General features: G+C 35.3%; 1 protein-coding gene across 1 annotated transcript in view; it reads left to right on the top strand.

The window, feature by feature from the left end:
* Positions 1-21310, top strand: part of FSIP2 (fibrous sheath interacting protein 2) — a 96206-nt gene that overhangs the window by 56827 nt on the left and 18069 nt on the right. The window contains 4 exon segments of the mRNA XM_012000866.1: positions 61-2508; positions 4990-14429; positions 18680-19177; positions 20507-20607. Coding sequence (XP_011856256.1) covers positions 61-2508; positions 4990-14429; positions 18680-19177; positions 20507-20607 — 12487 coding nt within the window.

The following is a 21310-nucleotide window of genomic DNA, read 5'->3' as shown; positions in this document are numbered from 1 at the left end:
TAGAAGAGAGTTTGTCCCCTGAGTATTGTGCTGATAAGTTGCAACTTTTAAGGCCACACACTTTAAAGGTCAGCCCTAAGGACAGCCCTAAGCCATGCTTTAAAGCAAATTTAAAAGAAAGGCCAAAAATGACTACTTTGCCTAAATTTACAAAAAAACCACACTTAGGACTGAGTGCTGCTAAGGCCAAAAGCAAAACCAAGTTAGGTCCTGCAGAGAAGACCCCAAAAGACAGCCGATCCAAGACTGCCATTGGGTTGTCACACATCATGTCAGCTGGAGATGCCAAAAATTTACTGGACACAAAATTGCCCACTTCAGAACTAAAAATATATGCCAACGATATAATAATTAATATACTGGAAACAATTGTGAAGGAATTTGGAAAGGTAAAGCAAACCAAAGCTTTACCATCTGATAAAATCATAGCTGCAAGTAAAATAGTTGATAGAGTTTTGCGAGAATTGTATGTTACAAATAACTGCAATTTGTCTTACCCGATCAAATCCTCACATCTCAAACTTTCACAGGGGAATATAGGCACAGGATCCCTTCCTAAACAACAAGCATGTTTTTACTTGGAGAATGTTTCTTCACAGCTAGAGCACATTTTTCCTAGAGAAGGTATATTTAAAAAAATGTTTGACAAGTGGCAAACAGAATCAAATGACAAGGAAAATGAAAAATGTAAGCTATTGATGATAACTGAAAATGTTTTGACTGAAATTTCAATAAAAGCAAAAGAATTAGAATATTCTCTTTCACTTTTAAATTTGCCACCTCTTGAGAACTATGAAAGCAGGTTTTATAATCATTTTAAAGGAGTTTCTACTAGAGCTGAGGATACTAAAGCACAAATTAATAAGTTTGGAAGGGAAATTGTTGAAATGCTATTTGAAAAACTACAGCTATGCTTTCTGTCCCAAATTCCCACTCCAGATAGTGAAGAAACTCTATCAAACAGTAAAGAACACATTACTGCTAAAAGTAAATATGGTTTTCCAAACAAGCACAGCCTCAGCAGTTTACCAATCTATAACACAAAAACGAAAGACCAAATTTCTATGAGCTCTAGCAACCAAATTGTTCAAGAGATTGTAGAAACAGTTTTAAACATGTTAGAGTCATTTGTGGACTTGCAGTTTAAACATATCTCCAAATATGAGTTTTCTGAAATTGTGAAAATGCCTATAGAAAACCTTTCTTCTGTCCAACAGAAACTGTTAAACAAAAAAATGTTGCCAAAATTACAACCACTGAAAATGTTTTCTGATGAATCCGAGTCAAATACGATTAATTTCAAGGAAAACACAAAGAACATCCTTCTACGGGTTCATTCATTCCATTCACAATTACTTACATATGCTGTTAATATCATTAGTGACATGCTTGCTGTAATTAAGAACAAGCTAGACAAGGAAATAAGCCAAATGGAACCATCTTCAATTAGCATATTGAAAGAGAACATTGTAGCAAGTGAGATCATTGGCACACTAATGGACCAGTGTACTTATTTCAATGAGTCTTTGATACAAAAGCTTTCAAGGGAAAGTTTGCTACAAGGAGCTGAAAATGCCTACACTGTTAATCAGGTTGAATTAGCAACTAATATGAAAACGTTTACATCAAAGTTAAAGGAAGGTAGTTTGGGGATTAATCCTTCACAAGTGAGTAAAACTGGGTTTGCGTTTTGTTCAGATGAAGATATGAAAGAAAAGTACAGGATTTCATCAGATTTACCCACCTCTGTTAGATCCTTTGTAGAAGACACAGTTAAAAACTCAGAGCCAATGAAAAGGCCTGATTCAGAAACTATGCCATCGTATTCTAGAAACAAAGTACAAGACCACAGACCAAGGGAATTTAACTTTGGTAGTTTTGATGAGACCAAGAAAGGAAATAGCTACCTCCCTGAAGGCAGTATCTTACAAAAGCTGCTTAGGAAAGCAAATGACTCTACAGAAGCAGCATTAAAGCAAGTCTTATCATTCATAGAAATGGGAAAACATGAAAATCTAAGAGTATTTCATTATGAGAACCTAAAACCAGTTGTTGAACCAAACCAAATTCAGACAACCATTTCTCCACTCAAAATATGTTTAGCTGCAGAAAATATTGTCAATACTGTGCTATCCAGCTGTGGCTTTCCGAGTCAACCACATGCTAATGAGAACAGGGAAATAATGAAGCCATTTTTCATATCAACACAAAGTTCTTTATCCGAAGTATCTGGAGGACAAAAGGATAAGGAAAAAAGTTTGCTTAGAATGCAGGATAAAAAAACCAACTATATACCTGAGAAAGAAAACAAAAACCTTGAAGCCATCAGGGAAGATTCTTCTTTATTGCAAAAATTGAAAAATAAGGAGTACCCAAAGACAGAGACTCTGAAGGAAGTTGAGTCCTTTACTTTTGCTGATCATGAAATGGGTTCCAGTGAAGTTCATTTGATAGCAAGACATGTCACCACATCTGTGGTCACATATTTGAAGAACTTTGAAACTACAGGTAAGCAAGAAAGAACATACACTAAAAATTTGCATGATTTAGGAAGAAAAGCAGTAAAAGACATGTTTAAAAGATCTCCTGTCTAAAAAGCTGTATTCACTATTTTTCTGAAAATAGCCTGGGAAGTAGATGACTACTGAGTTACATTTTAATTTTATTTTAAATTTATTATTTTATTTTATTTAGAAATAGTGTCTCTGTCACTGAGGCTAGAGTACAGTGGCATGATCATTGCTTCCTGCAGCCTTGAACTCCTGGACTGAAGAGATCCTCCCATCTCAGCCTTCCCCCAAAATAGCTGGGACCACAGGCATGCCACTGCACTCTAAATTTTAAAAATCTTTTTGTAGAGACAGGATTTTGCTATGTTGCGCAGGCTGGTCTCAAACTCCTGGCCTCATGTGATCCTTCTTTCTTGGCCCCTCAAAGTGTTGGGATTACTGGCATGAGCCACCATGCTCAACCTCAGTTGCTTTCTAATTCATCATAATACAAAAATAAATAAATAAATAAATAACTGTTTGCAGGATTTGAATTTGAAGAGTGTGTTGCTCAGTTTTCTCTATCTATAAAAGAGAAAATGAGACCATTTTAAAGCAGGAGATTTTCATTAAGCATGAGGCGAAAATGTGAAAGGGTTTTAAAAATTCTTATGCATAACTTCTTTATAATCATATGGGATGTGCAGTTAACTGATTAAAAGTCATTTAATTTTTGTATTCTTGAAGGCTTTGTTACTATTATACAAAGTTTAAAAGAACAGTAGAATTAAATATCTTGTTTTATTTGCATTCCAGTATTCTGACTTAAATTCCTTTTAGGTATAATACTCCAACTGTATCATTACAGGGATTATATTTGCATTACCTTTCTAAGTATGTTCATGTTTATATATTAGGTTAAGCAACATGTAATAGTCATTTTGTATATCAAAAACTGTTGATTATTGACAATTAATAAAATTCAGTTTAATATTACTATAATACCCCAGAACTAGGACAGTAGTTTCAGTTACCAATAATTACTTGCTACATCACCAGCCCAGATACATCACTCACACATCATTCTAATTGGAGATATTAGCAGTCCTACCCACCTGCACAAGGAGGTTATTTTCCACCCTTAAAACCAGTATTCTCCCAAGGTGGACGGTAATGTAGCTACAACTACACATTCTTTTTTTTTTTTTTTTTTTTTCTGAGACGGAGTCTCGCTCTGTCGCCCAGGCTGGAGTGCAGTGGCCGGATCTCAGCTCACTGCAAGCTCCGCCTCCCCGGTTCACGCCATTCTCCTGCCTCAGCCTCCTGAGTAGCTGGGACTACAGACGCCCGCCACCTCGCCTGGATTTTTTAGTAGAGACGGGGTTTCACCTTGTTAGCCAGAATGGTCTCGATCTCCTGACCTCGTGATCCGCCTGTCTCGGCCTCCCAAAGTGCTGGGATGACAGGCTTGAGCCACCGCGCCCAGTCTACAGCTACACACTCTTAAATAGACTTACTCCAGGCATGACTTAATTGATTTTAGAAAAATAAACAAAAGCAAAACAAGCAAGAGAAGATCCATGATTTCATCACATTGATACTTGGCTCTATCAATTCTATTCCTATTCTCAGACATCTCCAAGGTCTTCCAGTGACTTCGCTCATCTTCCTTCTTCCACTAGGAATACCTTTTCCTCATTCCCTTTATCTTGACATGGCCAAAACCTGTGTAGTAGTCAAAGATCAGCCTAAAGTCTTCTATCTGCATAGAGTCTTGCCTGATAACACATGAAGATATGTAATATGTAATTAGGTTCTGAGGAAAATAACTGTGTTGTTCTTAGCTGCCACACCCAGAAGTTGGCCATTGCAAGTAGGTAATGATTTGTAACAAATACAATTTTGGACATAACAAATATAGAGTTCTTCACCTGGCTGGGCCAACCTTCCTTCTTTGTGACAAACTATAATCTAGGGGTTAAAGTACTACTACTATTGCAATCTATTACTAGCTTTTCTGGAGTTGCCACATTTTTATTTTAGTCAACTTGATACTGCAACACAACTCCTTAATGTCCTAAAAGTAAAACATAGCATAACATTAAATGTTTTGTCTAAAGATATTTTAAAATAATTATATGGCACCTCTAGATATCACTGGAGACATGGTAGGATGCATCGCTAAACCTGGAAATTATTTCTCTGCCCCAAGCTTTCCAACTTCTTAGAGTTCATAACCATCCAACCAAGGCAGACATCAGCATTTGACTTAAAGGATTGAATTTTGGGGTGCTATTTTCTTAACTTACTGGCTAAAATTAAGATTCTACAGGTGATAAATAAATGTTTGAGGAAAATTTAATTTCTTTTTTTTTTCTAGATTTTTCTTTAGTGAGTTGCTCAAAGGGTGAAATATATATGTAAATAATAATTACAAATACATCAAATTTTCTATCTTTTCTTTAATCCATGCTAAAATTACGATGTTTTCTTTTTTAAGTTTTTAGTGAAGAAGAGATGTCTGCTGTTTCTACATGGTCAAGGAAAAAATATGAATCAAAACAGCTCCTAAGAAACATATACAATGATTCTTCAATTTATCAATGTTGTGAACATCTCACTGAGTCAGTACTTTACCATTTAACTTCAAGCATTTCTGATGGCACCAAAAAGGGTAGAGAAAAAGAGAAAGCATGGGAAATTCAAGAAGCAACATTTAGCAAGATTATTTCAATTCATTCTCAAGTATTTGAGAGCAGGTCAATTTCCATTGGAGAACTTGCTTTATGTATTTCTGAAATCATTATTAAAATTCTTTTTAATAATAAAATTATACAGGCTGACATTGCACAGAAAATGGTTTCCATACCAACAAAATACATTTACTGTCCAGGAATAGTTTCTGGTGGCTTTGATGACCTCTTTCAGGATCTCTTAGTAGGAGTGATTCATGTACTGTCCAAAGAAATAGAAATAGATTATCACTTTGAAAGCAATGAAAGAAACAAATCATTTTCTATGCATAGCAATAATAGTGTATCTGTTTGCAACAAAATCAATAGACAGGAAGGCCCCAGAGACTGGCAATTCTCTACTCAACAAATTGATCAACCTTTTCAAAAAAATAAATTAAGTTATCTTACATATAAGTTAAACAGCCTGGTTGGTAACCTAAAAACAAGTGAATCCAAAGAAGTAGTCAATAAAGTTTTTAATATTGTTTCAGATTTATTTTCACCAGATGAATGCCTAGATAGGGGTATGGATTCTGGTAAAATACAAAGAACATTTTTCTACTCCTCAAATAATGAACAACCTACTAGCATACTTAGCAATAACCTACAGCTCTCCTCAAAATCAGTTTTTCTTCTCAATGTTGTATGTGAGAAACTTATCAGAATGCTTTTGGAAGAATGCACAAGCACTGCTTTTCTTGATAAAGGGTCTGTTTCAGAGGAAACATCAGAAGAAGAATGTCAACTTTTAAAAATGCTTCAAAGTGTAGAAGATGGAAAATCTGATTATCATAAGGGAGGAATGGACCATGAATGCCTTCAAGTAGAATACATGTCAGAACTTTTGGAGAATGTGGCAGAAATTGATCAAGACTTATTGTCATCAGACTCTATGCTTACTATTATTTCCCACAGCTTGGTTAAATCATTGATGGACAAGTTATCTCACAGTATACAACAAGCTCCGGAAAGTCTACCTTTTGCAAATGAGTATCTGAACTATAGAACAAGAGAAATACAGTCCAGTTTCACAAAAGCAAGAAAGCCAGAATTAATAGAATTAGGACAAAATGAAAGTTCTTTAGGACTCGGTAGCTATGACAGTAATTCTTTGACAGTATCCATGAATAATCCCAGTGTGGTTAGCTCCAAAATACAAGCACCATTTGACAAGCATTGTGCAGTAAAATCCTCTTCTGTGTCACCTCTTGAAAAACAGAGAACAAAGGAAATGGATAAGGTAGCCATTCATAATAAGCTACATCAGGAAGGTATATATGCTGGTGTTTATTCAGCCACATTTTTGGAAGGAATAATTTCAGAGTTGTTTTTTAATCTCTCTATGTCATTGTGGGGCAAAAATAAAAACATCACTGTGTCCTGGCTCAATGAGATGAATATATTACTTGTCAACAGTGTAGTGAATGAATTTAATAATGCTCAAGTCACCGTTCTACGGAATGCTGAAGAAAGGCTGTGTTTTCCAACAGTTCATACAGAAACAGTTAGCAAAATTGTTGACTCAGTTTATTATGATGTTTTACAGCAGTATGAATTAAAAATGATCTGTGGTAATAATCTGGTGTACGACAATGCCTCAGTAGCAGAACAAATAACAAATGGCATATTATTAGAGATTTTAGACTACAAACTGCCATCTTGCTTCAGGGAATATCTCATACCCCATTCATATTTCCCTCTCAAACCTGAAATTATATTGCAAAAGCTTCAAAGTAACCTAACAGAATTTACTTCTCTACCCAGGTCTTCATCAGACTATAGTACCATGTTATCACATTCATTTTTAGAAGATGTCATAAGAAGGCTTTTATCTCAGCTAATTCCTCCACCCATTACATGTTCCTCTTTAGGAAAAAAATATTTAATGAGTTCTGATTTTAATGAAATGTCCACTTGTATAATAGATAAGGTTATGTCAGCCATTTCAAAACATAAAATCTGTTTCACTGTATATGATAAACAATATCTATATACTGGAAAAAACCTCCAAAAGATGGTGGATTCTGTTTATTGTAATATTTTACAAATGTCTGACTCTCTTGTTTCAATACAAAAAAGTATAGTAAGCCGAAGCCCAATTATGGTTGACCAAATAGCCAGCTGTATCATCCAAGAGATTATCGAAAATCATCTTCAACCATTTTTGAGTGGAGAGGTTTTATGTCATCCAGGGACTCCACTGGATCCAGTGTCTACTATTGTTAAACAGGTTCTGAGTGAAGTGATAGAGTCACACAGACCTCAGAAGCAATCACCCTTAGATATTCACCCTGATTCATTTGTAAGGGAGATTGTTGCCAGACTTTTGTCAAAGATTTTCAGCCCAAAACATAACACTGAAATTGAGTTGAAAAACATGACCCAAAGAATAGTAAACTCCGTAAATAAGCATTTCAATAAAGCTAAAATTCACATTCCTTATGATGACAAAGAACAGTCTTTCTTTTCTTTCAATACAGATATTGTGGATGAACTTGTCACCACAGTTTATAGAAATGCTTTAAAGCAGCATGGGCTAGACTTTGCTGTTGATAAAGAGTCTGAAGATAGTGGCACTTTTGTGGAAAATATTACCAATTTAATTGTAGCAGCTATTTCAGATTACCTTCTTCATCCACTGTTTTCTGGGGATTTGTCAGCTTCTACCTATTCCAATTCAGTGGCTGAGAATATTGCTCAGGACATCCTTAGTAATATCAGTAAATCTACTGAGCCAAGCCAGAGTGTACCTCTATATAACACCTTGCTGCCCTACACATTTTTAGAAGATATGATCAGAGTACTATTATCTAAATTATTTTCTTCTGCATCTAGCCTGGTTCTAAACAGAGAAACCCAAAAAGATATATCAAGAGTGAATTTCAATGACATTGCTTCAAACCTAATTAGTGATATTAGGATGAAAATTTCCCAACATGAAATTCGATTTTCAAAAGAGGAAGAAGAAACCAAGTTTATTTATTCAGAAGATGATATTCAGCACCTTGTTGATTCAGTATTTGAAAATGTTGTGCAAACCTCTGGTTCTCAAGAATCAGCTGTGCAAAATATCGTAAGCAGCAATGATGTTCTTATCGATAGAATAGCAGGTTTCATCATTAAACATATCTGTCAAAAACATCTTCAGCCATTTGTGAATGGAAAATCATTATCTTCATCAGACACATATTTTGATGATGAGAGAAGGAAGTTATTTTATACCAGTGTTTACTCTTCAACATTCTTGGAAGATGTAATCTCTGGGGTTTTAAGAAAAATATTCCACAGGTTAGTAGGCATTGTACAAACAAAATCCATAAGAGATTCAGAAGATGAACTGTTTGAGAAAGCTGAAGAACTCATACATTTGATTATAGGGGAATTCTCAAAAGCCCAAGTTAGCATTATAGATAATACTGAGGAAAGATTGTGTTTACCTCCAGTGGAGAGGGATGTAGTCAAAACAATTGTTGACATGGTGTATAGCAAAGTTTTGCAAGAATATGAAATGGAAGTAGTGCCCAATAAAGATTTTCTAAATGACACAAAGACATTGGCTGCAAGAATAACTAATGTCATCCTGGCTGAAATTTTTGATTTCCAAATTCACCCAGATCTTATAGCAAATCTACCTTTTAAGTCATATTCCAAACTCAGTGCAAATGTTTTAATAAAAAGAGTTCAGTATGATATAAGTAAATCAAGATTCAAAAGACAAGCTTCAACAATGTATACCACTATGTTATCACATAGTCATTTGGAAAAAATAGTTACTCAGCTTACATCTAAGATCAGTCCATTGAACACCAGTGCAGAGCAGTCAGATACTACTAAATCAGACTTAAGCAATACAGTGATAAAACTGATAAATGAAATTATGTCAATAATTTCAAAACATGAAATATGTATTATTAAATATGGGAATAAAAAACAGAGTATGATTTCAGCAAAAGATATCCAGTCTATGGTGGATTCCATTTATGCTGATCTTTCTCATTCAAATATATACCAGTCCATTACAAAAGACAAGAAGAGCATAAGTGACATACCTGTTCCAAAAATAGCAAGTTTTATAATAAAAGAAATCTTTAACCATCATATTCAATCATTTTTATCTGAAGATGAAACTCTCCTTTTGGCTGCAGTTGATCAAACTTATAAATCGAAAGCAATAGATCCTAAACAAAGAGAATTATCTTTTATTGTCAACTCATCTGTCTTTTTGGAGGAAGTAATTTCTGAGCTCTTATGCAAAATTCTTTATGCATTTTCACGTAATATGTTGGTTACTGAAAACCCAGATAGAGCAAAACCAAAACTTGCCAGGATTGTTACAACATTGGTAAATTCAATTGTTCAGGAGTTCACCACATCAGAGATTTTAGTTGCAGATAACTTTGATGAAAATTTGTGTTTCTCAGAAAGATATAGAGAAATGGTTCAAAAAATAGTCAACTCTGTATATGGAAAAGTATTAGATCAATATAAGTCTCTGATTCAAATACATAGGGTTATACAAAGTGACACAATATGTTTTGGTAGGAAAATATATTATTTGCTATTGGAAGAAATATATGATTATCAAGTGCAGTCATTAGTTGCAGGAGAATTAGAGTCTTCTTCTTATTCATACCCCCAAGCTGATAATATCATCAGAAATGTGCTTAACATAATCACAAAGGATAGCCATGCCTTGCCATCATATATTACTGTGTTGCCTCGTTCTCTTTTAGAAGATATGATTTACAGGCTTCTAGCGCATGTCAACCCTTCAACTCACACTGAAAATGAACTAAAAGAGAAAGAGCTTCCACCGGATGATGAATTTGTGAACATAGCTTCAAAATTGACTGATGAAATTATAAAAGAAATTTCTGAACATGAGATTCGACTTTCCATGGCAGAAGATAATGCAGAAAGTATGAAGTTAGAACCTACTGAAAATTTCGTTGACTCCATATGTAATAATATTTTGAAAACATCTGAATTCCAAGCTGAAGTACAAAAAGATGCAGACAAAAAAGGACGCTCATTCCTCAGTAAATTAGCTGGTTTTATTATGAAAGAAATCATGTATCATCATTTACATCCATTTTTACATGGTGAAGAATCATCTTTCAGTGACTTATCTGATTATGACCATGTCTCCAAACTTGCTAAACCTGGTAAAGAAAAGACACAGCCTTCTCTATATTCAGCTACATTTTTGGAAGACATAATCGTTGACCTTGTTCACAAATTTTGTTCTCTCCCCATTATTACTGAAGATTCTAAGAAAAATGAAATAACAGAGCTAGATATTACGGGCTTGGCTCTAAAACTTGCAAATTCTCTGATAAGGGAATTTATGAAAAATGAAATTAAAGTTTTACCAAATGCTGAAAAAATATTTTCTTTTCCAGCAATTGATAAAGAGACAGTTGATAAAATATCCAATTTTGTATATGATCAGTTCATAGAAAAATGCACATCTAATGATATTCAAAAAGGTGATGAAAGTAACATTGCTATAGGGATGATTGCTGCTCTAACCCAGAAGGCAATGTCTGCATTCAAGATTCAACCACTTTTTTCAGGAGACTGGTCTTCCACCTTCTTTTCATTTCTAAATCCAGATAATATCACCCAAAGGGTTCAACACCTACTACAAAACACCTTTACACAAATAAGCAGATGTGCAAAAGAGAACCAACTTTCTTTACCAGATCAATCATATAAAGATACTTCTTCCACCTCAGACTGCAGAAACACGATGAGCACTTTGGAAATAAATAGAGGCACAGTGAGTAGAAAGAAAAGTTTTAAAACCAAGGACACATCAATGAAAAAAGGTGACATCCAAAATCCAGTACTTAGCTCTATAAATGCAATTATGAAAAGCAGCATAATTAACCTGACATCAGGGTTGGCTACAAGTGTGACAAATGAAAAGAAAGTGGATGAAAATAAAGTGGGAATTTGTACTCAGAAACACAGTGAGAATGTATCAAAAGTTACTTCTTCAACTACCACTGTGAAAAGTAAAGATACTCAGGAGCTAAATTTGAGTGAAACATTTAATAAAGAAATTGAGAAGGAAATAAATTTAATTCCAAGAGATAAAAAAGGGAAAGATCATGAGGTACACACACATTTTTCATTAATAATTGATGATACAGAATATGAGAAGGAAGTACTTGAATCAGATTCTGAAATAGGCTATAAAAAGAAGATTGACAATGCAAGAGAAAGATCATTCAAAAAAGATGACAAGCTCTTTCAGTTACCCTCCTCGAAGTCCAAGAGAAATCTAGGGACTAAAACAGAGACTTTGGAAATAAGAACTCAAACATCAATCAGTGAGGGGAGAAGAGACTCTCCAACACAAACAGGTAGGGATGAGGAACACCACTCAGATTATGAATATGTTCAAAATGTCACTGAAAATATTTATGAAGATATTTTAGAACTATCTTCTTCTCCAGAACCAGCATATTATTCAAAACTCAGTTACGACCGAAGGCCCCCAGGTGATAATGTATTAAATGTAATTCAAGAGATTGGCAGGGATTCAGCACAGTCTGTTACAACAAAAGAATTATCCTCCTCAACTAACGAAAATGTCCCTGCCAAAGAAAAAGAAGAGGAAGAGAGAGAAAAAGAGAAAGTAAGAGAGGAGATTAAAAGTGAACCCAGTAAACCAGACAATTCTCAAAACCAACCAGAGAGTAAACCTGGAATTTTTCCCGCTAAGTTTTTAGAAGATGTTATTACTGAGATGGTTAAAAAATTGATCTTTTCTTCTATACCAGAAACACAAATACAAGATAGATGTCAAAAAGTTAGTGATAAGCAAAATCAAGCTAAACTCTATGACACTGCTATGAAACTCATCAATTCACTGTTAAAGGAGTTTTCAGATGCTCAAATTAAGGTTTTCAGGCCAGATAAGGGAAATCAGTTCCCTGTGGGTAAAGTGTCTTCAGTTCCTCAAGTACCTCCCAGGTATAAAGAGACAACTACAGATGAAGCACCATCCAGCATCAAGATAAAATCTGCAGATAAAATGCCACCTATGCATAAAATGACAAGAAAACTTTCTTCAGATAAGATACCATCAACTGACAAAACATTGGTCAATAAAGTTGTTCACTCTTCTGTTTGTAATATTTTAAATGAATATGGATCTCAAGACTCTATTTGTAAGAATATAAACAGTAATGGAGAAAATTTAGCAAGAAGACTAACTGGTGCAGTGATAAATGAAATTTTTCAGCATCAGGTTAACTTGATATTTTGTGATGAGGTTTCAGTTTCAGCATGTTTGCCTCTGGAATCTAAGGATGTTGTTAAAGAGGTCCAAAAGTTGGCCCAAACAGCCAGCAAAGAATGTCAAACTTCATCACCATATACAATAATGTTACCTCATAAATTTTTAGAGAATGTGATTTCTGCTCTTTTATCCAAAATTTTCTCAACAATATCCAGCACTAAAACAAAAGAACCTGAGGACAATTTGTTCACAGAACTAAATTTTCTTCAAGTGAAGTTGGTAAGTGCAGTTGCAACAGAGATCTCCCAAGATAAATATATGACTATACAATACGTAGAAACCTTACAATCTGATGATGATGAAATTATTCAATTAGTTGTTCAGTCTGTTTATAATAATCTCTTGCCACAGTTTGGATCACAAGAGATTATACAAAATTGTGTAATCAGTGGATGCAAAATCCTTTCAGAAAACATAGTTGACTTGGTTCTACAAGAAGTGGCTAGCAATCAGTTGCAGAGCTATTTTTGTGGAGAGCTAACTCCACATCAGTGTGTGGAAGTCGAAAACATTGTTGAAAAGATCCTTAAAGATGTTTTCCAAACTACTGATGTGCCCCTACCTAAACCATCACATGCTCATAAGCTGTCTTACAACATAATAGAAGAAATTGCTGTGAAATTTTTATCAAAGCTTTTATCTATATTTCCAAAAGTGCATAAAGAAAGAACCAAATCTCTAGAAACTGATATGCAAAAAATAACTTCAAAAGTACTAAATTCAGTCCAAGAATTTATCTCCAAAAGTAAGATTAAACTTGTACCACCCACCAAGAAATCACCTACTGTGCCTGTAGCTGATAATGCAACTATTGAAAACATAGTTAATTATATTTATACCAGCGTTTTAAAGCACTCTGGCTCTTATACTTCTATATTTAAAGATTTAATGGGTAAAAGCAATGTCCTCTCTGATACAATAGGCTTTTTAATGGTGAATGCAATTTCCAATTCTGAATTTCAACCTCAAGTAGAGGAAGAAGTATCAAATTCAGAATTAGTTCTGGAAGCTGTCAAAATTATGGAAAAAGTGATCAAAATTATTGATGAACTTAAGTCTAAGGAAAAGTCTTCACCCAGAAAAGGTTTGACATTAGATGCCAAACTTTTAGAAGAGGTGTTGGCCTTGTTCTTGGCTAAACTAGTAAGGTTGCCAGGTTCCTCAAGCAAAGATGAAAAGAACTTATCAAAGCCTGAGTTAAATAAAATTGCATCTCAACTATCAAAATCGGTAACAACTGAAATTTCCAGAAATAGCATTAGTCTAATAACTTCTGATCCTGAAGAGCACTATTTAAAGCCAGAAAGTAGAGAAATGATTTATCAGGTTGTTGATTCTGTTTATAGCAACATACTGCAACAATCAGGAACCAACAAACAGCTTTATTATGATATAAAAGATACAAACACAGCCTTTCCTAAAAAAGTGGCTAGTTTAATTATTGATGGAGTTTCAAGTTTTCCGTTAGATACAATTAGCTCAACAGTTTCAAATGCTGATCTCTCTGGAGAGCTAGACATTAATAGAATTGTTCGAAAGGCCCAAGAACATGCTTTTAATGTGATTCCTGAATTAGAGCAAGAAAAGTTAGATCAAAATTTATCTGAAGAGGAATCTCCAATTAAAATAGTTCCACATGTTGGAAAAAAACCAGTCAAAATAGATCCCAAAATTATTTCAGAACACTTAGCAGTTATTTCTATAAAAACTCAACCTCTTGAGAAGCTTAAGCAGGAGTGTTTGCAAGTAACTGGACGTAGCATAGCAGAACTGAGAAGAGCATCAATAAGTGGGAGAAATTACTCCTCAGAAGCACCTAATTTAGAAAAGAGAAAGAGAGAAAGACGTCCCTCATTGGATAAGACTGGAAGACTGGATGTAAAACCATTAGAGGTAAGTGCAAAAGCAATGGCATGAAAATGAGTGAATAGTGAGACATGGTTCTTCTGTGATTTCTTTCCTCAAATAAGTATATGAAAATGCATTCATTGTTGTTGCTGTTGCTCAGCCCAATAGGAGAATTGGTTGCATCAGTTCATCCATACAGTCATATTATTCACTAGGATTTGTCATGTTAGTTCTGTGGCTCACTCTAAAAGTCTCAAACTAGTTTTCCTAAGACAATCCTTTTGAATTTTTCTTTTTAAGAATGAGATTATAAGCACATACCCTTCACAGTAAAACCAGACTGAAAGAAGTTATAATTGTCATTTAAATATTTAAAAGCAGCAAACTTGTGTAGTTCCTTAGTTCGTTATGGATATCTAAAGGTGTTCAAGCAGGTCAGTTAAAAGAATATCAGGATATATGGAACAATCTAAAATAGTTTTAATTTTCAAATTTAAAGCACCAGAGTAGTACTCATTTTCTTTTAGTAACATTCATCGGCAGACATTAGACTGCAGACTCTTAGATTACATTTGTTCTATTTTACTTCAATTATGTTAGCCTTTCCCATTTGCCCTGGCCTCTCAAGATGTATCCATTTTCTTTCCACTTACACACTTGTATTTTCTAAACCCAGCTGTAGTATTGCTGCTATTTTTATGAGCCTCTCTCCTATTGCTCTAGACCTAACTCTGTCCTGTCACCCCATATGCAGTCCCCAAATATTTTAACTGGGAATTTAAAATGCCAAAAATAATGTCCTTATTACAAGGAAACTACTACTGAGGACAAAAGATTTGTCTCGCCAACAGAAAGGTTGCACTGATCCATCAGACATTTTGATTTTTATTAAAATCCCTTTAACTGATGGTATGCATTTGTGAGAGTGCTGAGTATGCTTAGGCATGTAGTCCATAGCCTGGAAAATTACCAAAGTTTTGTAGAACCATGCTTCCTGGAGCATAAGCTTAGAGTAAATTTTTTCAGCACTCTTCTGCAACCCACTAAACTGAATCTCAAGGCTAGTAAATATGTTAATTAATGCTTTAAGTTTTCACACCCTGATATAGTTTGATATTTATCCCTGCCCAAATCTCTTGTTGGATTGTAATCTTCAATGCTGGAGGTGGATCCTGGTGGAAGGTGTCTGGGTCATGGGGACAGACCCTTCATGGCTTAGTGCTGTCTTCGCAGCAGTGAGTTCTTGCAAGATCTGGTCATTTAAAAGTGTGTGGCACCCCCCTGCACCCTGCCCAACACATACACATTATTTTCCTCCTGCCTTCATCATGTGATGTGTCTGCTCTTATTTTGCTTTCAATCATGATCGGAAGCTTCCTCAGGCCTTCCCAAAAACAGATGCCACTATGCTTCCTGTAAAGCATACAGAACCATGAGCCAGTTAATCCTCTTTTTTAAATAAATTACCTACTCTTAGGAATTTCTTTATAGCAGTGGAAGAATGGCCTTACACAGAAAATTGGTACTAAGGAGTGGGGCATTACCGTAAAAAATACCTGCAGATATGGAAGCAACTTTGGAACTGGTTAACAGACAATGGACAATGAAGTCCAGGCTGATGAGGTCTCAGATGGAAATGAGGAATTAACTGGAAACTAGAGCAAAGGTCACTTTTGTTATGCCTTAGCAAAAAACTTGGGTGCATTGTGTCCATGCCCTAGAGTTCTGTGGAGTTTGAACATGTGAGTGATGACCTAGGATAGCTGGCAGAAGAAATTTCTCATAAATGAAACATTCAAGATGTGATCTGGCTGCTTCTAACAGCGTATTCTCAGATGCAGGAGGAAATAAATGACTTAAATTCGGAATTTATATTTAAAAGGGAAGCAGAGCATAAAAGTTTGGAAAATTGGCTGAGCGTGGTGGCTCACACGTGTAATTCCAGCACTTTGGGAGGCCGAGGTGGGTGGGGCACTTGAGGTCAGGAGTTTGAGACGAGTCTGGCCAACATGATCTCCAACTCCATCTCCACTAAAAATACAAAAATTACCTGTGCATGATGGCACACACTTGTAGTCCCAGCTACTTCAGAGGCTGAGGCATAAGAATCACTTGAACCTGGGAGGCAGAGGTTGCAGTGAGCCGAGATCATGCCACTGCACTCTTGCTGGACTCCAGCAAGACTCCACCTCAAAAATAAAAAATAAAAAATAAAACAAATCAGCCTGGCCATGTGGCAGAGAAAAAAAAAAAAAGATTTTTTGTTTGTTTGTTTGTTTGTTTGTTTTTTGAGAGAGAAATTCAGGATGGCTGTAAAACTACCAGTTGTTAGATAAATTTCCAAAACTGAAAGAGAGCTAAGTGCTAATATTCACGACAATGGAGAAAAGACTTCAAAGGCATTTCAGAGATCCTCACTGCAATCTGTTTGATTTCAGTTCCAGAGGCCTAGGCGGGAAGAATGGTTTCATGGGCTCTGCAACCTCAGAACAACATTCCTCACATCCCCACAGCTACTTTTCTAGCTGTGGCTCAAAGGGGCCCAGTTACAGCTTGGGCTGCAAGCCATAGCCTTGGTGGTTTCTATGTGGTGTTAAGCCTATAGGCACACAGAATCCAAGAGTAAATGAGGCTTCTCAGCCTCTGCCTAGATTTCAGAGGGTGTGCAGAAAAACCTGCATGCCCAGGCAGAAGCCTGCTGCAGGAGTGGAGCCCTTACAGAGAACTTCTACCAGGGCGTGCAGAGGGGGCATGTTAAGCTTGGAGATCCCACACAGAGTCTCCACTGGGGCACTGCTTCGTTCAGTTGTTGGAAGTGAGTCTGCATTCTGAAGACCTCAGAGTGGTAGATCCACTGGCATCTTGCACCCTCAGCGTGGAAAAGCCTCAGGCACTCAGCAACCTCTAAGAGTATCCACCAGTGCTGCAAAAACCACAGGGGCAGGACTGCCCAAGGCCTTGAGAGCCCTACCTCTTCCATCACGGTGCCCTAGATGTGGGACATACAGTCTAAGGAAATTATTTTGGAGCTTTAAAATATAATGATTGCACTACTGGGTTTTGGACTTGCATGAGGCCTGTAGCCCCTTCTATCAGGCCAATCTCTCCCTTTTCAAACATGAATGTTTGCCCAATGCCTATACCCCCATTGTATCCTAAAAATAAGCCATCCTAAAAATAAAACAATAAAGGACAAGACATGGGGAACTCAGTTAAGGCATGTGACTGGCACCAATCTGGCTACCAATGTTATCTATCTTCAACAAAAGGACACAGCAGTGAAGAGAAAGAAAGGTTAGAAACCCTAGACTCTTGTTGGTTCTGCCTCAAGACTTAATTCTCTGTTTTAAGGTACCATAGATTCTTCACACACCAGACATATGCATACTAAAACCATTTGTAGTAATATATCCCAAACCCATATAAAATGATTTTGGATTTTCTAAACCACTGTTTTCCTCCAATAGCACAGATAATCAAAATTGATTTTTAAAAATGTTTTAAAGAGGTTCTTCTGGTATTTTTGTTTCTATGGATATTCCTTTGAGGCACCATTATCTGAAAAACTGGTTTATGCTATTACAAAGGGAGGTTGAGAGCTAATATTATTAACTTAATTTGAGATTCTGTGGAGTGGTCAAAAGCTAGAGAAATGGGAAAATTCTGTCATTTAATTATAATTGTCTTTTCTTTGATCTGTCTTTAACATTGACAGTGGAAACTGAGATTTAACTGAGCAAGTGAGAAAAAATGAAGATTTATATTTTGAAGAATCTTTTGGAAAATATGCCCAAAAGATAAAAAGTGGAGGAATAGGGAGTAAAAATTTTAAAACCATTATTTGGGTTATTCATTACTTTTGAAAATCAAGATCAGTGAATGTGTTGCCCTTTTTTTTCTTGAAAATATGTATATTTAGATTTCTCTATAATCCCTTACTTAGGATTTTGGAAAATAGGTTATCCTGTCTACTTCTGTCACAAAACTTTCAAGATAAATGATAAAGAGGAAGTAATTAAATTAATTATGCTAGACCTTGCTCTGACTTTTGGAAAGTTATATTAGATTAAGGTATGTAATAAATACCTTAATAAGAAAAATGGCATGCCAACAAATATGTTTTGTTATGTGTCTTTATTTATTTTAAAAATATTGCTAATATATAATTAAGCGATATTTGAAGATATTACTTAAATGGAAACTAGAAATTATAAGAAAATAGCTACATCATAATCGAACTACAGGAAAGTGATTTAGGCATTTATTTTTAATATTTGCTATACTTTTAATTTCAGGCTGTTGCCAGAAATTCATTTCAGAATATAAGAAAGCCTGATATTACAAAGGTGGAGCTCTTAAGAGATGTTCAAAGTAAAAATGATCTTATTGTTCGATTAGTAGCTCATGATATTGATCAAATGTATTTGGAAAATTACATAAAAGAGGACCCAGATTCTGATGAAGAGGAAGTTGTTTTAGGAGAGACTTTTGCAAAAGAAGAAGGCATTGGAGTATTTGAAGATCAAGTGAAAGAAGTCAAGAAGCCAGTACAAAGCAAAGTTTCTCCTAAGTCAACAGTAAGCACGGGCAGCCTGAAAAAATTTTTGTCACTAAGTAAATGTTGTCAGACCACAGCCAGTGCAAATATTGAAAGTACTGAAGCAATCTCAAATCAGGTAATAGAATCCAAGGAGATGCATGTTAAAAGAGCTGTTGCTGAGCTTGACATGGCCACACCAAAGACAATGCCTGCAACAGCCTCTTCATCTTGGAAGGAAAAACCCCAGTGTAAGGTAAGTGAGAAGCATGACTATTAGTGACTAGAAAGGAGAGACAGCTTCATAAATCTGGTCCAAGAATGTACCTTGATTAGTCAGAAAAGAATGCTAAAATGAATTCAATCTCAATCCTGGTGATATTTACAAAACAAGGGAAATTATTACCAGATGCAGCTATGAAACTCAACTGTGGGAAAGCAGATAATAGGGGAAAAACCAGATTAATTAGAACCCCAAAGAAAAGGGAAAATGGAAACCAGTTAAGAAAAATGTAAGTTAATTATTAAAAACAGTTGGTTTCCACCCTTTTGTATTTTGGTTGGTAAATACTCATTGAACATTTTGTGTGGAGAGCCCAATGCTACTAAAATAGCACCAGAAGACTGGCTGAGGTAGGAGGAAGAAAATAAGATGCATGGAAATTCAGATTGTTTGGGTTTGAATCCCAACTCTTAGTAGCTAGGTGACCTTTTGGTAAGTTATATAACCAACTTATCCAACCTTAACAAGTTAATTCATGAATTTTAAATATCACCCTTATATTTAGCCCATAAACTCTGCTATCAGCATGGTGAACATCTCTTGTTGCTGGCTCCAAACTCTCAAATGATGGTCTGAGTCTCAGTGACCTTTTAAGTTTGGTCCTGCAGTATAATCTACATTTTAATGGAAAAATGTTTCAGAGATTAGTGGAAAGATGGATGAGCCCTGTAATTCTAATTAATTTTAGAATTAAGTTTAATTAATTTCATCTCCTGGGTACATGAAATTCTATACCATAACATGTTTTTGGAGAATGTACAACTTTTGATTTTCTGATGAGGCCATTCTCTTGATTATCCATTTGGTGTGATTCTAAGGTTAACACAAAAGCTTAGATGAACCACAGAAAATAACATAAATATAACTGCTCCATTCAGAAGCACACATGACTTTGCGACAAATGGATCAAAGTATGTGCTAAGATGATTGACCTGGCAAGGTACCTGATTGACCAGAGTTGTATCTGTGTTCTCCCTCTTTTTGAACTCAGTAATATATGACTTAAAATATTTTTAAAGTTTAGAAGAAAATTTGACTCTTTAAACATTGTTTAAACATAGGTGTATGTTTAAAATTTGTTCAAAATCTAATGTCATAATTTAGGTAATCTTCACTTAACTGTTTCAAGTTAATTATATTGGAAGACACTTTTTAATTAGAATTATAGGCCTCACCCATCTTTTAACTAATCTCTGGAACTTTTTTCCATTAAAATGTAGATTATACTGCAAAAAATACCATAAGGTAAGAAAGTATATTTCAAACTCCATTTAGTGTAATAGTTGATTTGTCCTTTTCCAGAAAGAAGAAAAGAATCTTGTTACTGAACCAACACATTACTTCATACACAGAATTATGAGTTCATCTTCATACAATCAAGAAGATCTCATTTCATCTACTGGGTATATGAAATTAAAGCAGTACAAATATAGAAATCTGATAAAGTAGAGCTTATGAGTAGAATGGGGCCCCTGGCAAAACTGTAATTGAGCAAGTATTTAGCTTCAGACCTTCCCCCACTGCTTCCCTTCCCTGGCACCCTACTGTGAATAATTCCAAAGCCACTTCTTGCTATCTGCTTCTCCATTTTTAGATACCTGGCCTCTATGTCCTAGTTTTGAAACCAGTTTCTAGTGTATCAGTGTCTTATATAAACTATTTGCTATTGTATTAGGGTATTTTCTAACCTGAGAGAGAGATAATGGCCCAGAAATGAAATATGCAGTATGACTACAAAAGTGTTCATGCTTAGCTCTCTTAAGAAAGCTATTGTCATTGCCTATAAGAAAAATCCAAAGGAATGAGAAAGAAATATAAGTTTTAGCATTCAGAGATAAATTGTAGAAAGCACTGGAGTTTGACATGGCTCTTTAAGAATGGATAGCATTTACACAAGTGAAAGACAATCCAAGTTTGGATGACACTAAAGGCAAAGTATGGACTGTAAAAGTGATAGGGGACAGAGAGGAACAAAGTGCACTATAGACTTGAAATCTCACAACTCCATCAAGAATAGTGAAAATATCTAAATTTGTGCTTGCATTTATAAAATTATACACAACTTGGAAGAGAGAACTTTGTTTTTAATCTGGGGAGAAGTACTCA

This window comes from Mandrillus leucophaeus, unplaced genomic scaffold, assembly GCF_000951045.1.
Source record: "Mandrillus leucophaeus isolate KB7577 unplaced genomic scaffold, Mleu.le_1.0 Scaffold640, whole genome shotgun sequence".
Lineage (NCBI taxonomy): Eukaryota > Metazoa > Chordata > Mammalia > Primates > Cercopithecidae > Mandrillus > Mandrillus leucophaeus.
This window is presented reverse-complemented; position numbering and strand designations above follow the sequence as displayed.